At 36.6% G+C, this 18,754-nt stretch overlaps 1 protein-coding gene across 1 annotated transcript; it reads left to right on the top strand.

Annotated features, from left to right (window-relative positions):
* The first annotated feature begins 3,199 nt into the window (after positions 1-3,199).
* Positions 3,200-17,621, top strand: LOC135156429 (sulfotransferase 1C4-like). The gene is made up of 6 exons (XM_064108897.1): positions 3,200-3,744; positions 6,092-6,268; positions 7,824-7,951; positions 12,823-12,939; positions 14,234-14,360; positions 17,437-17,621. Exons 2-6 carry the CDS (start codon positions 6,103-6,105, stop codon positions 17,619-17,621), a joined length of 723 nt encoding a protein of 240 aa, XP_063964967.1. The 5' UTR covers positions 3,200-3,744; positions 6,092-6,102.
* The last annotated feature ends 1,133 nt before the right edge of the window (positions 17,622-18,754 follow it).

The raw sequence follows: 18,754 nt of genomic DNA, 5'->3' as shown, positions 1-18,754 counted from the left end.
TTGATGTATGGAGCTTACTTTATGAGGTTAAAAGAGAAAAAACTTTGAAGATTCACAAATATAACTAAATAAAATCGAAGTTTTCATTATTTCCCTCATTTAGAATACGGTGTCTTTTTAGAGACACCTTTTATTGATATTTCAACGAAAGAGACCCTTGTCCGACATAAAAATTGATTTAACTAAGTAATTTCGACATTTATTAGTTCAATATTCTGTATTTTTATAGAATACTTGTATATAATGATAATTTTGCAAATTATGCGTTAATGTGTTATTTGTTGAGGTAAATATAGGGTTTGAATGGAGTAAACAAAATCAACAGTGTCTGATTGTATGAGACTAAAAAGGAAAATATGAGAGGCTGCGTGTGAAAAATCTAATTTATTTATTTTATTTATAAAGTCAAAAAGGGGCCTAAGCTTTCGATCCTAGCAGAATCTTCGTCGGAGGCAAAATGACAAACATATAAAGTGGAACAACCATAATATAGACCACAAACAAGCTACAGCAACACTAGAAACAAGGAGACAAAAGGGGCATTAGTGAGTAGAGAAGACCAATCAGGTTAGTGAAGGGGATGAAAGAAAAGGAGTATATAGGCAGACACAAAGGGAAGTTAGTGTAAGTAAGGACAGTAAAAGACCTCAAGCCAAGAGGGATTAAAATAATGAGGCAGGCAACATCAAACAGGATCTGGAACAAAACAGTGATAATGGGATGAAAAACAAGAGAATTAGTGAGAGGTGGGTCAAACAGGTTACAAAGAAAGGCTTAATAAACTGGTGCATAAGAGTGGGGGAAAAAAAAAAGGAAGAAAAAGAATGGGGAACAACTGATAATGTGCAAAAGACATATAAGTATAAATGATAAAGCATTAAACAAACTAAGAGAAGAAGGTAAGTGTAAATATGTATCTATAAGTGATATGTATATAAATATATCCAAAAAAGAAATGTATATGAAAAAATATATAAATATATACACATATGGTGTAACTGATATGGTAATCCGCTAGGTGTGACGGGAAAAAACATAAGACTATATAGTAGGAAAGAAAAAAAAAAAAAAAAAAAAAAAAAAAACTGTATATGTGAAAAAGAGGAAGCAAATTGCCTAAAAAGGTAAAAGCAAATATAAAAGAGAGGGGGTGTATTATGAAGAAACCATAGTATACATGTAAATAAGCAAATGTGGTAAATCTAAAAGAGGTGAGTGGAGAAAAAACAAATATATATATATATATATAATAATTATTATATCGCCTGAATAAGGAAGGAAAAATTAAAGCTGAGCTTGTATGAGATATGGGAGGAAAGTAGAGTAAGAAACTATAATGTAACTATTTAAAAGAAAAAAATTGTCAGATATAACGCAAGAAATACAAATGTGAGTGTTTAGAGTATAAACATTCCTCAGTTGCATGATGAGTAACAGAAGAAAATGAGAATATGAAAATTGCTGCAAACATGTCCAAGTGGATAAAGTAGTACTTTGCAATAATAATTAAAACATAGAAAAAGGTGCGAATCAATCCTCAATGGAAAAAATACTTTTACAGAAATAATGCTAAATATGACAACGATCATAAACGCTGGTCATATTTAAGATGATCACTTAATTTATGGAAGTTTATATAAGAATATAAGGTTTAAGAAATAAAATAAAAATTATATATGTTCAACATTTCAAAGTTAAGGAGTATAGAGATTATTATGCTATGACATAAGGGCCGAAAGGGGCCTACCCTATAAGATTCAAAATGCGCCTCTTCGTATGGACTTTCCATAATCTTTTCTTTAATGAACTTATCTTCATTTGTAATGATTGTGATGGATTCGTAAGCTATAGGCTTAAGCTGTATCTTAAATTCAATATTAGCTGCAGGTTTTTTGTTTTGTTTCACTGTTTCAAATCCAACAATTAATTTTCATTGATTAAAATAAATCTTAGCAAAAAAAATAATTATAATGAAAATAAAATAAAAATAAATAAATGATTTAGCATGTTTAACATCTTAGTTTTGTTTGTCTTGTTTTTTTTTTTTGCTGAATGTTATTGAACACGTTTTTTACCTTACATAATTTATTTTAAAGAAATTTGTTGTTTATCTATAATGAGAAAGCATGATCGGCTAAAGAGATATAGTGCCGCCCATTTCAAGTATTTCAAGTTTATTTTTTTAATAGAAAAGGGGTGGGGATAAGACGGAGGGAGAATAGAAGAAAATATTTAAAAATATAATTTTTTGGCCCTATACATTACCCTCGGGAATAATACATGTACCCCGGAGAAGTTAAAATGACATCCGTTTGTGGTCGTCCTGCCGTGCAAAAAGACGACCTGAAATTGATGATAACTAGCCCCCATATAAAAAATAACTTGGCGCCATCCCAGATAAAATGCATCAGAGTGCAACCAAAAAAATGTTTAGAGGTGATATGTCAGTGTGGCTTGCCGTAAATGCATTTTCTCTCAATTCCGACGGTGGCGGGCGGTGTGCAAAGAAGATCATGCCTACGTAGGAGTCTAGGACATGTCTGGAGGTGTCTTTCCAAGGACCATTCTTCGTATCGCCCAAATCGGCTTTGTGAAACAGTTGAGCGATATCTCGTTCTTACGTAGAATGGATTCTACGAAAGACCATTTCATGCAACAGGCCCATGCACATTGATCGAGTGACGTGCCGAAACTTTCGATTCACGTAGATGGCTTCATTCGCACTACTGCTGAATTTAATCCTACGTGTGTGCAATCAACAGCTCCCAAAACACTCGGGAAACCTGCTATTACGAAGAAATCGTGCTTCACACGATCGGCCTCAGCTTCGGTAGGGAATTTGATGAACTGTATCGGAAATAAAATGTGAATTAAATTTTTAAATACTTTTTAATATCACTGAGATCTAGCCCATGTCGAACTCGTATTTTATTCTAACTTCTTTTCTAGCAGGTGGGACTGTCGATAGGGAACGTACCCTTCCGCCAACCCTAGCGGCGATGCCGGGATGACGGAGACGATCACGCTCAGCTCAGCTCAGTCAGAGCTCGAGCTTTATCGACCAGCTATCGTAGACGTGTAAATATTTGACATTTGGCCCACACCTAGAATATCTATAATATATTTTGTTTTGGAATTTTGCACCATCAAGAGGGCATGGACATGACCTTACTTAAAAACTTAGTTAGCAGGTTAGATCTAGATCATCTAGTATGGCAGTGTGTCCAAACTTCGCGCGTGTCCATACTTCGCGGACGGTCCTTATCTAAAAAACTAGCCAATATCCTTAAAATCTGACATCATCAACGTGAAAAGCGACCTAAAATTACCCTGTAATGAAAATTTCTTTAGGATGAGTTCAGTATTCATGAAAATATTGGCAAAAGATCGGCAAATTTGTCACCGCTAGCGCCCGTTTTGAAGAAATCAACAAGCATCACGATATCACCATTTTGCAAGCAGAAATCATCAAAAATGTGAGTTAAATGTGGTACTAACCGATTCCATAGCATTTTGCCATCAATCTGATATAAATATTTCACTTTTTGAGCTTGAGTTTTTGTTTAAATCTCCACAAAAGCTTTGGTGCGCGAAGTTAGGTCACACTTTTCTGAACGGTTTTCCAGCACAGCCCGCAATCCGCGATCGGAATAGAATTTTGAGATCGCGATACCGGCGAAACCCCTTGACCTACTTTACATTTTCGTCCATGATTTTATAGTTTACGATCTTGCCGTCAATGTGGTAACTATTTCTTGAATTGGTTTTGTATAAATTATGAATATTTTGTGAACAAATTTAAGCCTGATGAATATTTTTGAAAAGTGCGCGAAGTTTGGACACCCCATCATACTACTACGGTACTACTAGTAGCCTAGGCCTAAACTTCTAAAGTAATATATTTTTGAAGCCTTCTTTTTTGTCTTTGGATTAAATATGAATTCAATAGTACGGTACCGGTATTAGTTGTAATCATTTTCTATTTTGTTCTTTATACTATTTCCTAATAGGGTGTCTGGAGAAATTTTTTTTTTCTTATTTCAAGAAAATATCACATTTTCTTTGACAAAATTTGAAGAGAAATGACCAGAGTTCAGACTGACAGAAATGTAACATTTTTGAAAAAAATCCAATTATTGGCTGCAAAAAAAGAAGAATGAAATTGGGTAAATTTTCAGCATTTCTCTGCCATAGACTGTGTAGTTAAGAAATGGACACACACAAATCCAAATTTTTAGCTTCCGAGAGCTGTTATAAATTTATTATTAATGCCAAAAACTTGTCCATAAAGAGTCCAATAGGAATTTCTATGCTCTATCTGATGGTATGATTTTTATAAAGATTTGGAAACCAGATCACAATGAAAAATTGCGACAAAGTGAACAAAATTGTGCAAAACAGAAATTTCATTTTCCCATAGAAAACGCATGGAGAAATGGCAATTTCAACACACACAAAAATAAGGGTTTGCAATTTATCTCTAAATCCTTATTTAAAATGATCATATAAACTTGTCCTTACTGTCAGAAGAAGCCCCTGAATTTTCTCTTTCCATACATGCCAAACACAAGTTAATAATCAATTCAGATCACATTTTTCTAGTAGCCTGAACTTCCCCGAAAAAATGTGCCATATTTTCCCCTAAATTAGCCTGTTTTATGCTGACACTTTTCAGTGTGGCTTCAGACACCCTATTCCTAAGATTTTTTACTAAAAATTGATGAAACTTCGCTTGTAAATTTTTCCAAATGACTTTCTAAAATGGATCGTCCGGACACACAACCTGTCCGGACACACAACAACTGGGTATAATACTAATTTACAATAAATATCTAATTCTAAGATTCTAATTGTCATTAGCAGCTAGCACTGCAGCATGAACTGAATTTGGCTATGCCTAATAAGTTAGTATGCTTATTTAGCCCATAATTAAAAATTAAAACACAAACAAACTGCCATTAATCATGGTAATATATTTGAAAATTGAACATTGTCAAAGGTCTCTGCCTACCTCGCTTCGTCGTCGAACGAGTGCCAATGTCACGTTCCGTATACATCTAGACACGGAAGCATTGCTCACTTTGTGGGCACGTGCAATTTGGTAGAGCAACGGGCCCCCAGCATAAAACATTAGAGCAATGCAAACTTGAAGAAGTACCGGTACTGGCAAGGCTCTATTCCGATGGGTTCTGTGCTCCAAGTCTGCCCTGATAATGTCCACAATATGTACGATCCCATTCCTTGTAAACCGATACGCTTTTCTGATTTTCCTGTCATCCAGGCCATCAAATGGATCCTCTCTTGGGAGGAAAACCCTCCTCCCTCTTGCAGCCATTTTGTTGCTATGACTATGACTGCACTTACGCACAACTTTAAGAACAACCTCTTGAAGTTAAGAACAGCCCAAACCTATCGAAAAGTTACGCACAACTTTTTGGACTTACGCACAACTCAAACCTTTATGAAACGGACCAAGTTGTTCGTATCTTTACGCACAAATTTACGCACAACTCGGAGTACTTACGCACAACTCAGGCACTTACGCACAACTCTGGTACTTACGAACAGCTTTATGAAACACCCCCCTGGTCATATCATCTCTTCTGTCATGATGGTGACATGACTTGATCTGAGATCCTGTCTTCTGATGACTTCTCCGGAAGAATATATACATTACGGGATCGAATATGTACCGTAGTCATCCTCTTTGTCATGGTGACATGTATCCGATATCCCATCTGGGGCCCTTTTCATAAAGGACTTGCAGCTGTTGTAACTTTGCCATTATGGGAACTACCATGGTAACAGGGCTCAGCAGCCAATCAGAATCAAGGTTTCCATGGTAGTTGCCATAACGGCAAAGTTACAAGTCCATTATGAAACGGGACCCTGATCATTTCTTTGGAATGATATCTACCTTTCGTGATCGAAGACCTCGTTTCTGATCATCTCTTTCATATGATATTAGAATTACAAGATCCAAGATCTTGTAATCTGATCTGGGTGCCATCTGATCATCTTAGTCATGTTAGTGGCATTTCTAAGCTCCCACAAACCATGTTAACCGTTATTTAATGTACATAAATCACAGGCAGCATCAGTATGAGTTCAGGATTCTCAACTAAAGTTCCCGATTGCGTGGTCCAGACATGCTACGAGTATGAAGGCGTCATCATACCCAACATAATGCGCAAGGATGTGATAGAACGCGTCAGGAACTTTGAGTGTCGACCTGATGATCTCTTCATAGTAACCTATCCCAAGGCAGGTATGTTGTCAACAAGTTCAGGGTGTTGCCTGCGTGCGCTGCAACCCATAACGTTTCCCCGATCAAGAAAAAGGGGAAAGGAAAGAAAAGGGAAGGATAAAGGGTGAAATTTATTATTTTCGGAATATGCCAGTCAATATATCAAAATTTTTGTTTTTAAAGAACGTCAACATGGTCAATTTTTGCGCCCAAATGTTAGTGAATCCCACCAGAAAATGCACCCATTCATGCGGAGTGTTGAATGTAGATAACATTACAATGTCCGGCGAGCCCAGAGAAACAAACTTCATTTAATGTAATTTTTTATCATGTAATTTCTGAAAGTTTCCATGGCGAAGAAGAATAGTTTAGTAGGTTTCACGGTTTCCTGGGCAAGTGTTGGTCCTGAAAAGGACCAACCAATCTCGATGTTTCAACAAGTGTGTTTTTGTCGTCTCCAGGAGAATCACCTGACTTCACAATTAAAAATCTAAAAGATGGCAGAGCCTGAACACTTTTAAATATGTTCATTTTCTGTTGGGGTTCATTAACCTTTTAGCACCATTGAAAAGAATGAGGATAGAGAATATGATATAAGCTGAGCTTGAATCAACATCAAAGGAGATTGAAACCTTTGGAACAATTAAGATAGCTTGTGTGAAAACAGAAAAATCAAAGAAACAGATCAACGAAAGTTTGAGAAAAATCAGACATATAATGAGAAAGTTATGAGCATTTGAATATTGCGATCACTAATGCTATGGAGATCCTCACATTGGCAATGCGACAAAGATGTGTGATGTCACTTGTGAACAACTCTCCCCATTACTTTAGTATATATTTCACTTATACTGCCTCTCATATCACATCTATCATTAGATCATGTGTTCTTTCTATAAAAGGGCATGTAATACAGAAATTTAAAGAATACATCATGGATAAAGAGTTTGTTTCACAATAAGAAAAGGCAAAAAAAAGACATTTTGGGGGTATTTCATAGTCCATCAAAGGGAAAGTTGTTCACATGTGACGTCACACATCCTTGTCGCATTACCAATGGGAGGATCTCCATAGCATTAGTGATTGCAATATTCAAATGCTCCTTACTTCATGAACTTTCTCATTATTTGTCCGATTTTTCTCAAATTTTCATTGTTCTTATTCTTTGCTTTTTCTGTTTCGACACAAGCCTACTTGTTCCAAAGGTTTCATTCCCCTTTAATTTACAAGAGCTATCCTCCCTTTTTCAAAACATTGGTGAGGCAGAAATATGTCTCTGCCGGGGATCGAACCCGGCCCTCAAAAGCAAATATACTATATATAGTTTAAGTTTACACGTGGGTATTGTTCACGTATAAAAATCAGAATTCACAAGAGATTTGATTATTAATTTGAGATTTCTAGAAAAGTATTAACAAGATCAATAGAGAAGGAAAAGGTAAAATGACATCAACATGATCAAAGGCGTGTGAATTTACGTGGAACTAAAATTAAATGATATATGACTTGATTTTTATGATTTTTTTTAAAAATGAGACCAAAACCTCGAGCACATTTGTATATCTCCGATCATCAGGTACAACTTGGATGGAGCACCTTTGTATGCTAATTAAACATGACGGTGATGCCAGCCAGTTAGGAGGCGTCCATCTTGTGTTGATGGTTCCATTTCTTGAGATGTTACAGGACCGTAATAACATTTCCGTAAGTACATGTAGTGTATCAAACATAAATATGATAATATCAAATTCTAACTTTCAAACTGCGAATTTATTTTCAGATAAAATTAAAGGGTGCGTCATTAAAGGGGAATCCAGCCTTGGCCATAAAATGGTGTGTTGGGAAGGAGAAAAATAAATTAAACAGAATGGTGAAAGTTTGAAAGAAATCGGACAAGCAATAAGAAAGTTATAGCTGCTTTGAAATTGAGATCATTAATAGTATGTAGATTTCAAATTGGCAACTGGGTATTGAAGTAAATTATGACAAGAGGCAAGGACAACTTTCCCATAGGCCATGTACTTTATTATCAGGGATTTGTGGCTTTCTCCTAAGTACCCATTCCCCTGGGGCAGTAATCTAAATATAACCCAGGTAGTATATTGTTTTATGTCCTCATGAAAGAAATATGTAATTTGAAATAAAACTTTTGGGAAAAATGACATTTTAGCCATAATATGTATTGGAGTACATGGTAAATCTTTCTTAACAGGCATGCTTTTGAAAAGCGATGCTTTTGATCTATCTTTTTGAAGCGCGGGCGGGAAGGTTGTTATAGAACTGGGAAGGGCGGGGGCGTGGGAGATGAGCTCGATTATTGGGTCTCAATAAAAGCCAAGGACAAAACGTATTCAAAACACGGTTTGTAAGTGAGGATTAATTTCATTGAAATTACAAAGGATATGCTGAATTGAGAAATAATATTTTATTTAATCTTAGGCCCATTATCAGGATTTTTTCATTAAGCGTTAAACTTGAGATGGCATTTTCAAAAGAATGATTCTCAAATCCTTTAAAATATTGATCGTCAGTGAATCCGTGTTTATTTATTAAGTTCAAGAGAACGAAAGAGATCAAATCTATCATTCTCCCCTCACTATGTTGGTTCACTGTGTATTCCCATGTCTTTTCTTTTTTTGTATGGTTCTCTCTGTTGGCCATTGTCATAGGTATTTATTTCATATGTAATTCATTATAACTATTGTTATCCGAGGGGTCTACGATCCAGCTTCTAAGTGGACCTCTTCATTTCCAGCGAAATATTCACCATAGTTTTTTATTGCAATGAGTTTTTATCAATTTTGGTTTCACATTTACAAATGTAACTGAAAATATATAAATATAACTGAAAGGTAGATTGCATGTATTCTACTTTGCATTATTTTCATGATACTTGTAATTTTGTATTTTTGGGGAAATGAGAAAAAAAATACTGAACTGAACTAAAACTGTAGCGGGAATAATCATAATCACTTATTCAAGATAGGGAAAGCGGGATCTGGAAATGTATACTGTTTACTGTACACTTTGTGAACTTATAGGGATTAGAATCATATCAAACCCTTTTTTCTCATGTCGTTTGAAGAAACAATAGCATTAGCGAAATGTTAACAAAGATACCAACAAATCCAATAGAGAGATGAAACAAGAAAAAAAGATCGATTGCTTAATCAATCACAATCACCAACGATAATCGTGATTCAGGGTAACTACAATGATAATGATAGTATAATACTAACGAAAATAATAATAATGATAATACAAAATAACAATTATAATTACAGGGATGATGGTGATGATAATCGTCAAAATGATAATTATGATAATTAAAAGAAAATCAATAATTAAATATAAAAATCAATTTGAGCTTGTACTGCCTTTTCCGTATCTCAACAGTTATGGCTATCAAAATAAAATAATTCTAATCAATTTAAGAATCATAAACTACTAGGCTTAATCTTAGTGTTTTCTTGCTAAAGGCCTATAGGCATAATAACGTTCTCTGATGGGTGAGAAGAAACATGGCATTAATACTGAATTTTGCTTGTGGTTTAATGTTATTGTGATAGAAAATAATAATAAAAAACAAAACAAGCATGTTCGAGTTAGCATCTGTGTCTGGCTTTGGTAGGCCTATTCATGACGAAATGCTAACAACGCAATCATTACAAAAAAAAAAAAAACGTAGAAAAAAGACAGATTTGATAATGAACAATGAAGATAGTCCAGGGTGTAGCGATGGGGGTGGGGATGCTCCCGGCCTGCGCCAGGTGCAAAGTTTTTGTAAAATACTTCAAAAGGTTTAGGTTTTTTCTTCTAATTATAAAAGCTAGATTGGGGTAAAGAAAGGAAGCATCCCCCTCGCCTTCCCGCCCGCGCTTCAAATAGATAGATCAAAAACATCGCTTTTAGTGTTCCCAAAAGCATGTTTTTAAGAAAAGTTTACAAAGAGGATGCGAATTCTAAAGGCGTAGGTGTGGCGATAATGGCACTGGGCCGGGCGGGGGCGTGGGCGATGGATTATGAGCTCGAGTATAATCGCGAAATAAAAGCCAAGGGCAAAACGTATTCAAAACACGGGTTTTTTATGAGGATTAATTTCCTTAGAATTACAAAGGATACTATCAAGGAGACAATGATAACAGGTACTTTCTCTATCATAGGCCATGATCAGGATCTTTTCATTATTTAAAACTTTTTTTTTTCGGAGATGGCATTTTCAAAAGAATTAAAGATTTTCAAATCTTTAGAAAATATTGATAGTCCGTGAACGTGTGCTAATCTATTAGTTTTAAAGAGAATAAATAAAGAAACTAAATCGAACGTCAAAGTTTGCGCTATCCAAGTGAAGCCCCTTTCACAATGGTGAATTATGTAAGAAAAAGAAAGAAATTGATGGCTTAATCCATCACGAACAATAATCATGATAATTGAAAAAATAATAACCATGGAAATAACAATGACAGTAATACAAACGATAATAACAGTAATCATAGATATAAAATAACAATGATAATGATGATAGGCCTGTAATGGTAAAAATGTTGATTATGAATGATGATTTTTTTTTTTAATACAATATAAAAAATATATTAGGAGCTTGATATTTTATCCGTATCTCAATATTACTGGCTATTAAAATGAAATATCTTCTAACCAATTCAAGAATAATGACTAATAAGCTTTATATTAATTTGTCATAGGCATAATAGCGTTCTTTGATGGTTGATAAAAAAACATGGCATCAATACTGAATCTTGCTTGTGGTTTAATAAAAAAGTTATGATAGAAAATCATAATTAAAAAACAAACAATTATGTTCGAGTTAGCACGAAATACAAACAACACAATCATAACAAAAATAAATAAGAAACCAATCTGTCAAGATTCCTATTACTACTTTTGATGTTGCAAGCATGGGCCTTTACGTAGAAAAAAAGACAGATTTGATAATGAACAATGAACGCGAAATAACCAAGGACAAGACGTATTAAAAAAAACCGGTCGTATGTGAGGATTAATTAATTTCATTGAAATTATCAAGGATATGCAGAATTAAGAAAGTTTCTTTTAATCATGATTACGATATTTTCATTAGCGTTTTTAACATTTTCAAAAGAAAGATTTTCAAATCCTTAAAAGATTGATCGGCAGTGGAAGTGAGTTTTGTTAATCAATTTTAAAGAGAACGAACACTAAGAGTTAAACGTAACACGTTCTTAACAAAAAGCGGGGTCTATGAGTGAGGGGATGTTAGACTCCTTGCATGATTTTAAGAAACACATCTGTGAAAATATCCTACATGGAAGAAAAATAAAGCGGAATAAAAACAAAGACGGCGTGTGCCTCTGTGTGTTGGTTTTTACGGTGGTATAAACACAGTTCGCTTTACTCATTTTACCCCGGCATTTTACGTTTTAAACTCTTCTCATAAAGGTGATGAAAGTTCTTAAGATGCCACGAAATTAATAATAACTTCAAAAAAGAAGGAAGAGAAGAAGGAGAAGAAAAAATGAGGAGATAGCAGATTAAACTCCCGGATTAGACTCATGGTAGTATAGGGCCGATACAGGCGCTGGTATAGACTAAAAAAGGTTCAGTCCGCATTCAACATGGACGCCACGCACAATCGCAACTGAAAGCACAATGTGACAATAGACAGAGAACAATACCAGACACGGCAAAAGCCACGCAAAGTGCCTCACGGTCCAATACAATAGCTTGTATTTCTCTCTTAAAAAAACGTATAATTAATGGTTGAAACGATTACAAAAACTTATTTTCTTTGAGGAGAGATCTCAAGGATTCAGGAAAACCCAATTTTATTGTAAATCATTGACGGTTGCTAAGCACTTTCAGTCAATGAAAGGATGAGTTTCCGCGTGAAACATGTGAAAAAGGCTCCGAGCAGTCTGAAAGCGGGCGAAACTTCAGAAGCGATTTTCTCATAAAAATACTTTTTATGAACTCTCGTACCTGGGACATTTAAAGACTATTTTCTCAGCAAATACTATGTCCCTTAGCATGTGCTATATACCAAATTAAAGCTTGAGAAATGGAGAATCATAATCTTAAAAAAAATTATGTTTGAAGAAATCGAATTCTGTCTGCTTTTGACAGGACGAGTCACATATTCTCCCAGAACAATAATCTTTTTTTTCATATTACAATTGGCATTATTGAATATGACTGTAACCTTTTTATGCCTGGGGCTATGAACAAAAGATTTTCCTTAACGTTTTAATCATAATGATAACAATAATAATAATAATATTGATAAAAGTAATAAGCTGGGTTTATAAATTGCTTTTGCCTGAGGATACAAAGCACTGTTATTATTACCCCGGCTTTTATTTGATTGAGCTACCATCACCGGCGCTCGGTGCATATAAGGAATTAATCCTGCCGGGTACCCATTCACCTCACCTTGGTCGAGTTCGGCCCAGTGTGGATACATTTCTTGCTGAAGGAAAACATGCCATCGCTTTTAATAGTAAAGACAGTGAGTATGAAGTCATTATTGTAAGTATTCTGACAAGTTTTCATTTTTAACAACGCATTTTATGACATTTCAGACGTCACGAGCATTTGTTGATTTGCCCGAGAAGATGCCATCTCCAAGGACGTTCAAATCTCACTGTCATCCACCCTTCTTACCCCTGGATATCCGAACCGATGATCCGAAAGCAAAGGTAATTCTTGTAGCCCCTCAATTTGCAAGGGTCACTCCGGCAAAAACTGACTCCCGATCGTTCCATTCTATCAGATTATTCGCAATGACAAGCCATCGCCATCGGTTCTACTGACACGACTCGGTCTATTTCCAGTTCGTCTAATGACAATTCGTCCAATTGCCAACTCGTCTACTATCATTTAGTCTACAATCTATTCAATATCCACCAATGCGTTCACTCAATATTTCATCTAATAAGCAGTTGGTCTAATAGCCATTTAGTCCATTTACCATTTGGGCTAATTAGACTAAGTTAATTGTGCAAAATGAATGAAAATGAAATGGATATTAGACCAACTGTTGGTTATGAGACGAAATGGTCAAAGACGAAATGGTGATTAGACGAAGTGATGATTGGACCAAATGCTTGTTTGATGAAATGTTGATTGACGGAATGGCATTAGACTATTAATGAAAGTAGACCATGTGGTGGGTTAACCCAGGGAAATCATAGATTTGACATTTACATATTTCTATAAAACGATGTTTGAAAATATAATGAAAAAATAATAGAATACATTTGGCATGAATATTCCTTTTTTCTTCAAAGAAAATTCCACCTGAAATATACTTTAATCCCAACGGCATCCCAATCATGTGTAAATGGGTCACCTTACCCCCTCACCCCCCCCCCCCCCCCCACACACTGCCCCAGCAAAATACCCTGGTGCCGCCACTGAGTTTGGAGGATATTTTAAATACCGTATAAACACACAAGGATTAACCATGCCCATGATAGAGTCATGGTAATTGTCAATTCGTCTACTGCCAACTCGCCCACTAACCATGTTAACCCAGGGAGCTTTATTCATTGAATTTCCTGGGTGTATGTAAACTTCTGGCCTGAACTGTATATATTCACATTTTGACACAATACCGATTACTTCCAAAAGACGCAAAATATTGAAAATCAGATCAGTGGATCCTTTTTTTTAATCTGTGATGGCATTTATATGCACCAACACATGCCTTTCAAATTATATTCAAGAAAATTAATATTTCGACATTTATTTTCGTCTGCCTCTTGCCGCATCCCAAACTGAGCCCCCCCCCCCCCGAGCCCTCTCAAAATGTTGCCATTGAAATGTTAGCAATTATCCCTATGAAATAATTCTAAAAGTTTTCCTATAAAATCCAGCCATTATCATAAAAAAAACAAAAATATCTCCTAAGGTTTTAGGGTTTGAAGTGTTGCATTAATTTCCTCATAGGAATGACAAAAATTTGAACCTGTCTACTAACCTAAATTTCAGGTTATTTACGTGGCCCGAAACCCAAAGGATACGGCTGTCTCCTACTACCATTTCTGCCATTATACGCCGGTTCTTCCAAAATATGAATCTTGGGATGTTTTTTTTGAGGAGTTCTTAGCTAATAGGGGTAAGTTTTTATTTTATTTTAACGGGGATGTCGCTCCTGGGCGTTTTAACAGGCGTCTTAACCCGCTGACGTCGACTTAAATTGCCCATTCGCCCACTTCCAACTCGTCCTCTCACCACATGGTCTACTTTCATTTAGTCTAATGCCATTCCGTCCATCTACATTTCGTCTACCATCACTTCTTCTAATCACCATTTCGTCTCATAACCAGTTGGAAACATCCAGTTCATTTTCATTCATTTTGCAAAATTAACACTATTGTCTAATTAGACCAAATGGTAAATGGACTAAATGGCTATTGGACCAACTGGTTATAAGACGAAATGGTGAGTGGATGCATTGGTAATTAGACCATGTTGATAGTGGACGAACTAATGGTAGACCGAATGATAGTAGACGAGTTGGCATTTCTTTATGAGTGGTGTCACGACTGCTCTTTTTAATGATAGTTCGACAGATCATCGGCCGAAACATTGGATTTCTTGATGAGTGGTGTCACGACTGCTCTTTTTAATGAAGAAGGAAAAACTTCGGTTTCAAGACTAGTGTTATTAATCTTCTTCATCAATGGTAGTAATACTAGGGCACACTTCTTGGTAATAATAGTCGGCATGGGATCTAGAGGGGAGGTTGCAGATGATGACGACTCAATCAATTTCAAAACATCAGCTTCATTGAGAGTTTCTAATTTTGACAGTGAAGAATGGCATGTTTCATTGAGCTCGATACAGCCATTACCACCTGACAGTGCCTTATCCACTTCAAGCAACAGATTAGAGATCTCCTGTTGGAAATAATTTGCTAATGATTCTGCACATGTATGGGGTGGCAGAACGTTTGGTTTTAAGGTAGTTAGCTTCACCACAGTCTGAAATAATTTACGTAAATCGCAAGAGTCTATCATATCATGGAAGTATGATGATTGCACGACTGCTAATTTATCATAGTAACGTTTACACTCAGTCCTGTAAATCTGTCGATCAATCTCAGTTTTAGACTTCAGCATTCGCCGCTCACAACGACGTCGCTCCTGCTTTGCTAACCGAAGAGAATCATTGTAGTAGGGAGCATTTGGGCGAAGAATGACATGTCTATCTTTCACTGGTGCATGTTGAATCAATACATCCTCCAGAGACATGTTATACAGGTCAACTAACAAATCGATACCATCTGGATAGTTCCCCTCAAGCCTCTTTGACAGATCCCGCTGGAGTAGATTGAAGTTAATGTTTTTCATGTTGCGTGAGAGAAGATGTTTCCTAACCTCTTGAGGCCGACCTAGGCGTAGAGTACATGTAACCGCTGCATGAGCTGAAGGCAGATGACTGTCTTTTTCTAGTCCGGAGATGATATGATCACCTGCATCAGATATAACAAGGTCTAATGTATGGCCTGACAAATGGGTTGGGAAAGTCACATGGTTCTTGAGGTTGAAAGGTCTAAGACATCTTTAAACGCTAAACTGTCCGGATTGTCTTTAACATCCATATGGAAATTTAAGTCTCCTACCAAAAGTATCTTTTGTGAAGTTACTTGTAGACTTTCAAGTAAGGAAGTAAAATCATCTAGGAAAACGGCTGGTCTGCTTCCCGTCCTCTTCCGGCTGTATGGAGGGCGGTATATGACCAGTAGGCGAATGACATGAGATGGCGAGTTAGGGGACGTAATACAAATGTCCATGTATTCGAAGGAATTCACTTGGTAGCACTGATGAAGCTTAAGATCAAAGCCCCGATGAGCAAGGATGCCAACGCCACCGCCAGAGGTCCTAGAGCGCGGGACGTGATGGAATACATAGTTAGGAAGTGTCGCGCCTATATTTGCAAGAGCACAGTCATCATGTAAGGAATCTGTCAACCAAGTCTCTGTTAGAGCAAGAATATCTTCTCACTAATCACAAAATCGCATATTGCCGTAGCACGTCCTCTCGCCTTCATCGATCTGGCATTCCAAACAGCCAGTTTCACAACTTGCCTAGCTATCCTTGTAATCTAAGTTAATTTTTGAAAGAATCCTAGTTGTAGACATCCTTCGTTTAGCTTTAGTTTGCTTACTCCTTTTGAACCATGTGTGTTCCTTCACCAAAGACCCATGTGGTGCATCAATATGGGTTAACTTTACCTGTTGTCGCTTTCTGATTCCCCCACGCTTACCTCGATGTGACAAAGGTATATTGTTGATCCCTAAACCTTTCACATTCTTCCAGGTAGATTCAGGAAGTTTCTTGTTTGCAAGTGGGCTGTATTTTAAGTCCATGAGTTCGCTAACAGTGTAAGTTAATCTTTTACCACTCATGGGTGGTTGGGCCAGGGTTCATCTCGATATCTCCACAAGCCAATAGCTGAGTTTGGAACATGGCTGTTCGGAAACCATGCTCTGACTTGACGTGGTTCCTTATTCCCATTAAATTTGTTTTCTTACTAAATGCTTGACATCACGAACTACTAGTGAGGGTGATTACATAATACTTTTGGTCCTTCAAATTTTGTCATGTTGGGAGGGCGAGAGGACTATGTCCATATAGACTGCGGAACAATTCGACATCTGATGGTGGGGGGGGGGGGGGAGAGAGGAAGGGGAGGCCACGCCCCCTTCCGACCCTCTTCACGCCACCCATGGGAATTGCTAAACATCTCATAATTTATTGATGTTAAGAATCATATAAATGATATAAAGAAATATGATTTAAGACGGCTTGCAACGCGCAATCTTATTGATCAACACTGTCTATGATCAATTCACAATAGTGCACGTCCTCTTTGCATGATCTGACGAATGCATGCACGCAACGCTGCACTTAAGTGCGACTCCAAGTCATACTTAAATCTTTGTGAAACACCCCCAAGTGTAACAGGCCTCCAAGCTTTGAATTTATGAAGAACGTTGTATTCATAAATGGAAAATATTCTTAATCATTATTATAGTGATTACGAATATTTCCATTTTTGATAATCACAAAAGGGGAAGGGTTATAGGAAAAATCATCTTGGGGGACAAAAAGTGTAAACAAATTTCGATTTTTAATCGTTACGGGGTTGAGAAAATTCTTGAAATCTATGTTCTTTTCTCATTTTAGCTCCTCATGGATCTTGGTTTGAAAACGTGTTACCATGGTGGAAGAGAAGAAATCATCCTAATGTTCTCTTTCTCAAGTACGAAGATATGAAGAAGGTAGGAATTATCTGTATATTATATAAAAACCGACTCAATTCGAGAAAAGGTAATTTTAAAATTGAATTGAATTTGCTTCGGCCGCCGTAGATTCTAAAATTTCTATGGCGAGTAGCAATTGTACGATCGTCGCAGAATTTCAACGGTCACTGATTGTAGCAGTCTCATAATATGTTAAGGTCGCCACACGGCAATTTTTTTAATTTATGGAGACAGAAAATCTGCAGCTGACCTTGGCCTTGGAATGATGACGTACGGTCGCCGTAGGTTTTATTTAAACACTACGACAGACGCTAGTTGCCCGCCAGGCCCCCTCACGGCGGCAGCAGGGGGACTATTATACATTGAGTATGCAATGAGTGGCTTGGCACACTCATCATGCTTATGATATTTTACATTTCAATATAGCGGCACAGCCTTGCAATATTAAGTCTTCCGGTGGTCACCCACCGTCTTGCCCTGCCCACGTACAATGAAAGATGGAGTCAAGAAATGACAAGTTTGAACGAAGAGATGAAGTAACGTTGTACATGTTTATTTCAAATCAATGTCAAATCAATAAGCTAGTATCGTATAATAACATCGCATCTCTGGACTAGACGACCGACAATGGGGTACAACTAGCCCGACAAGACATGGCCTACGGCAGCAAAACAAATCGTGAACGAAAACAAGTGGAACGCCTCTGGCAGTCTCGCCTGCATTACGCGATTTAATATAGCAGCAGTGCTAACTTTGAAAACTGCTATAAAATAATCATTCACAAAAACACCATTCATATAATGACATAATACCACGTTCATTGACCATAAATGACATTTGAACGGTGACTTAAGACTTGTCAACTACACCCATGTCCACATTTCATTCACTCTATCCATAAAATTTCAAAGTTATGATGGCAATTCAACAATTACCCCAACATGGCCTAAGTTTATTGACCTTAACTGACCTTTGACCATGGTCATGTGACCTGAAACTCGTACAGGATGCTCAGTGATACTTGATTACTCTTTATGTCCAAGTTTTATGAACTAGATCCATAAACTTTCAGAGTTAGGATGGTAATTTAACAAATACCCCCAACACGGCCAAAGTTCATTGACCTTAAATGACCATTGAGCATGGTCATGTGACCTGAAACTCAGGCAGGATGTTCACTAATACTTGATTAACCTTATGTCCAAGTTTCATGAACTAGATCCATAAATTTTCAGAGTTAT

Source organism: Lytechinus pictus, chromosome 13 (assembly GCF_037042905.1).
Source record: "Lytechinus pictus isolate F3 Inbred chromosome 13, Lp3.0, whole genome shotgun sequence".
Classification (NCBI taxonomy): domain Eukaryota; kingdom Metazoa; phylum Echinodermata; class Echinoidea; order Temnopleuroida; family Toxopneustidae; genus Lytechinus; species Lytechinus pictus.
This window is presented reverse-complemented; position numbering and strand designations above follow the sequence as displayed.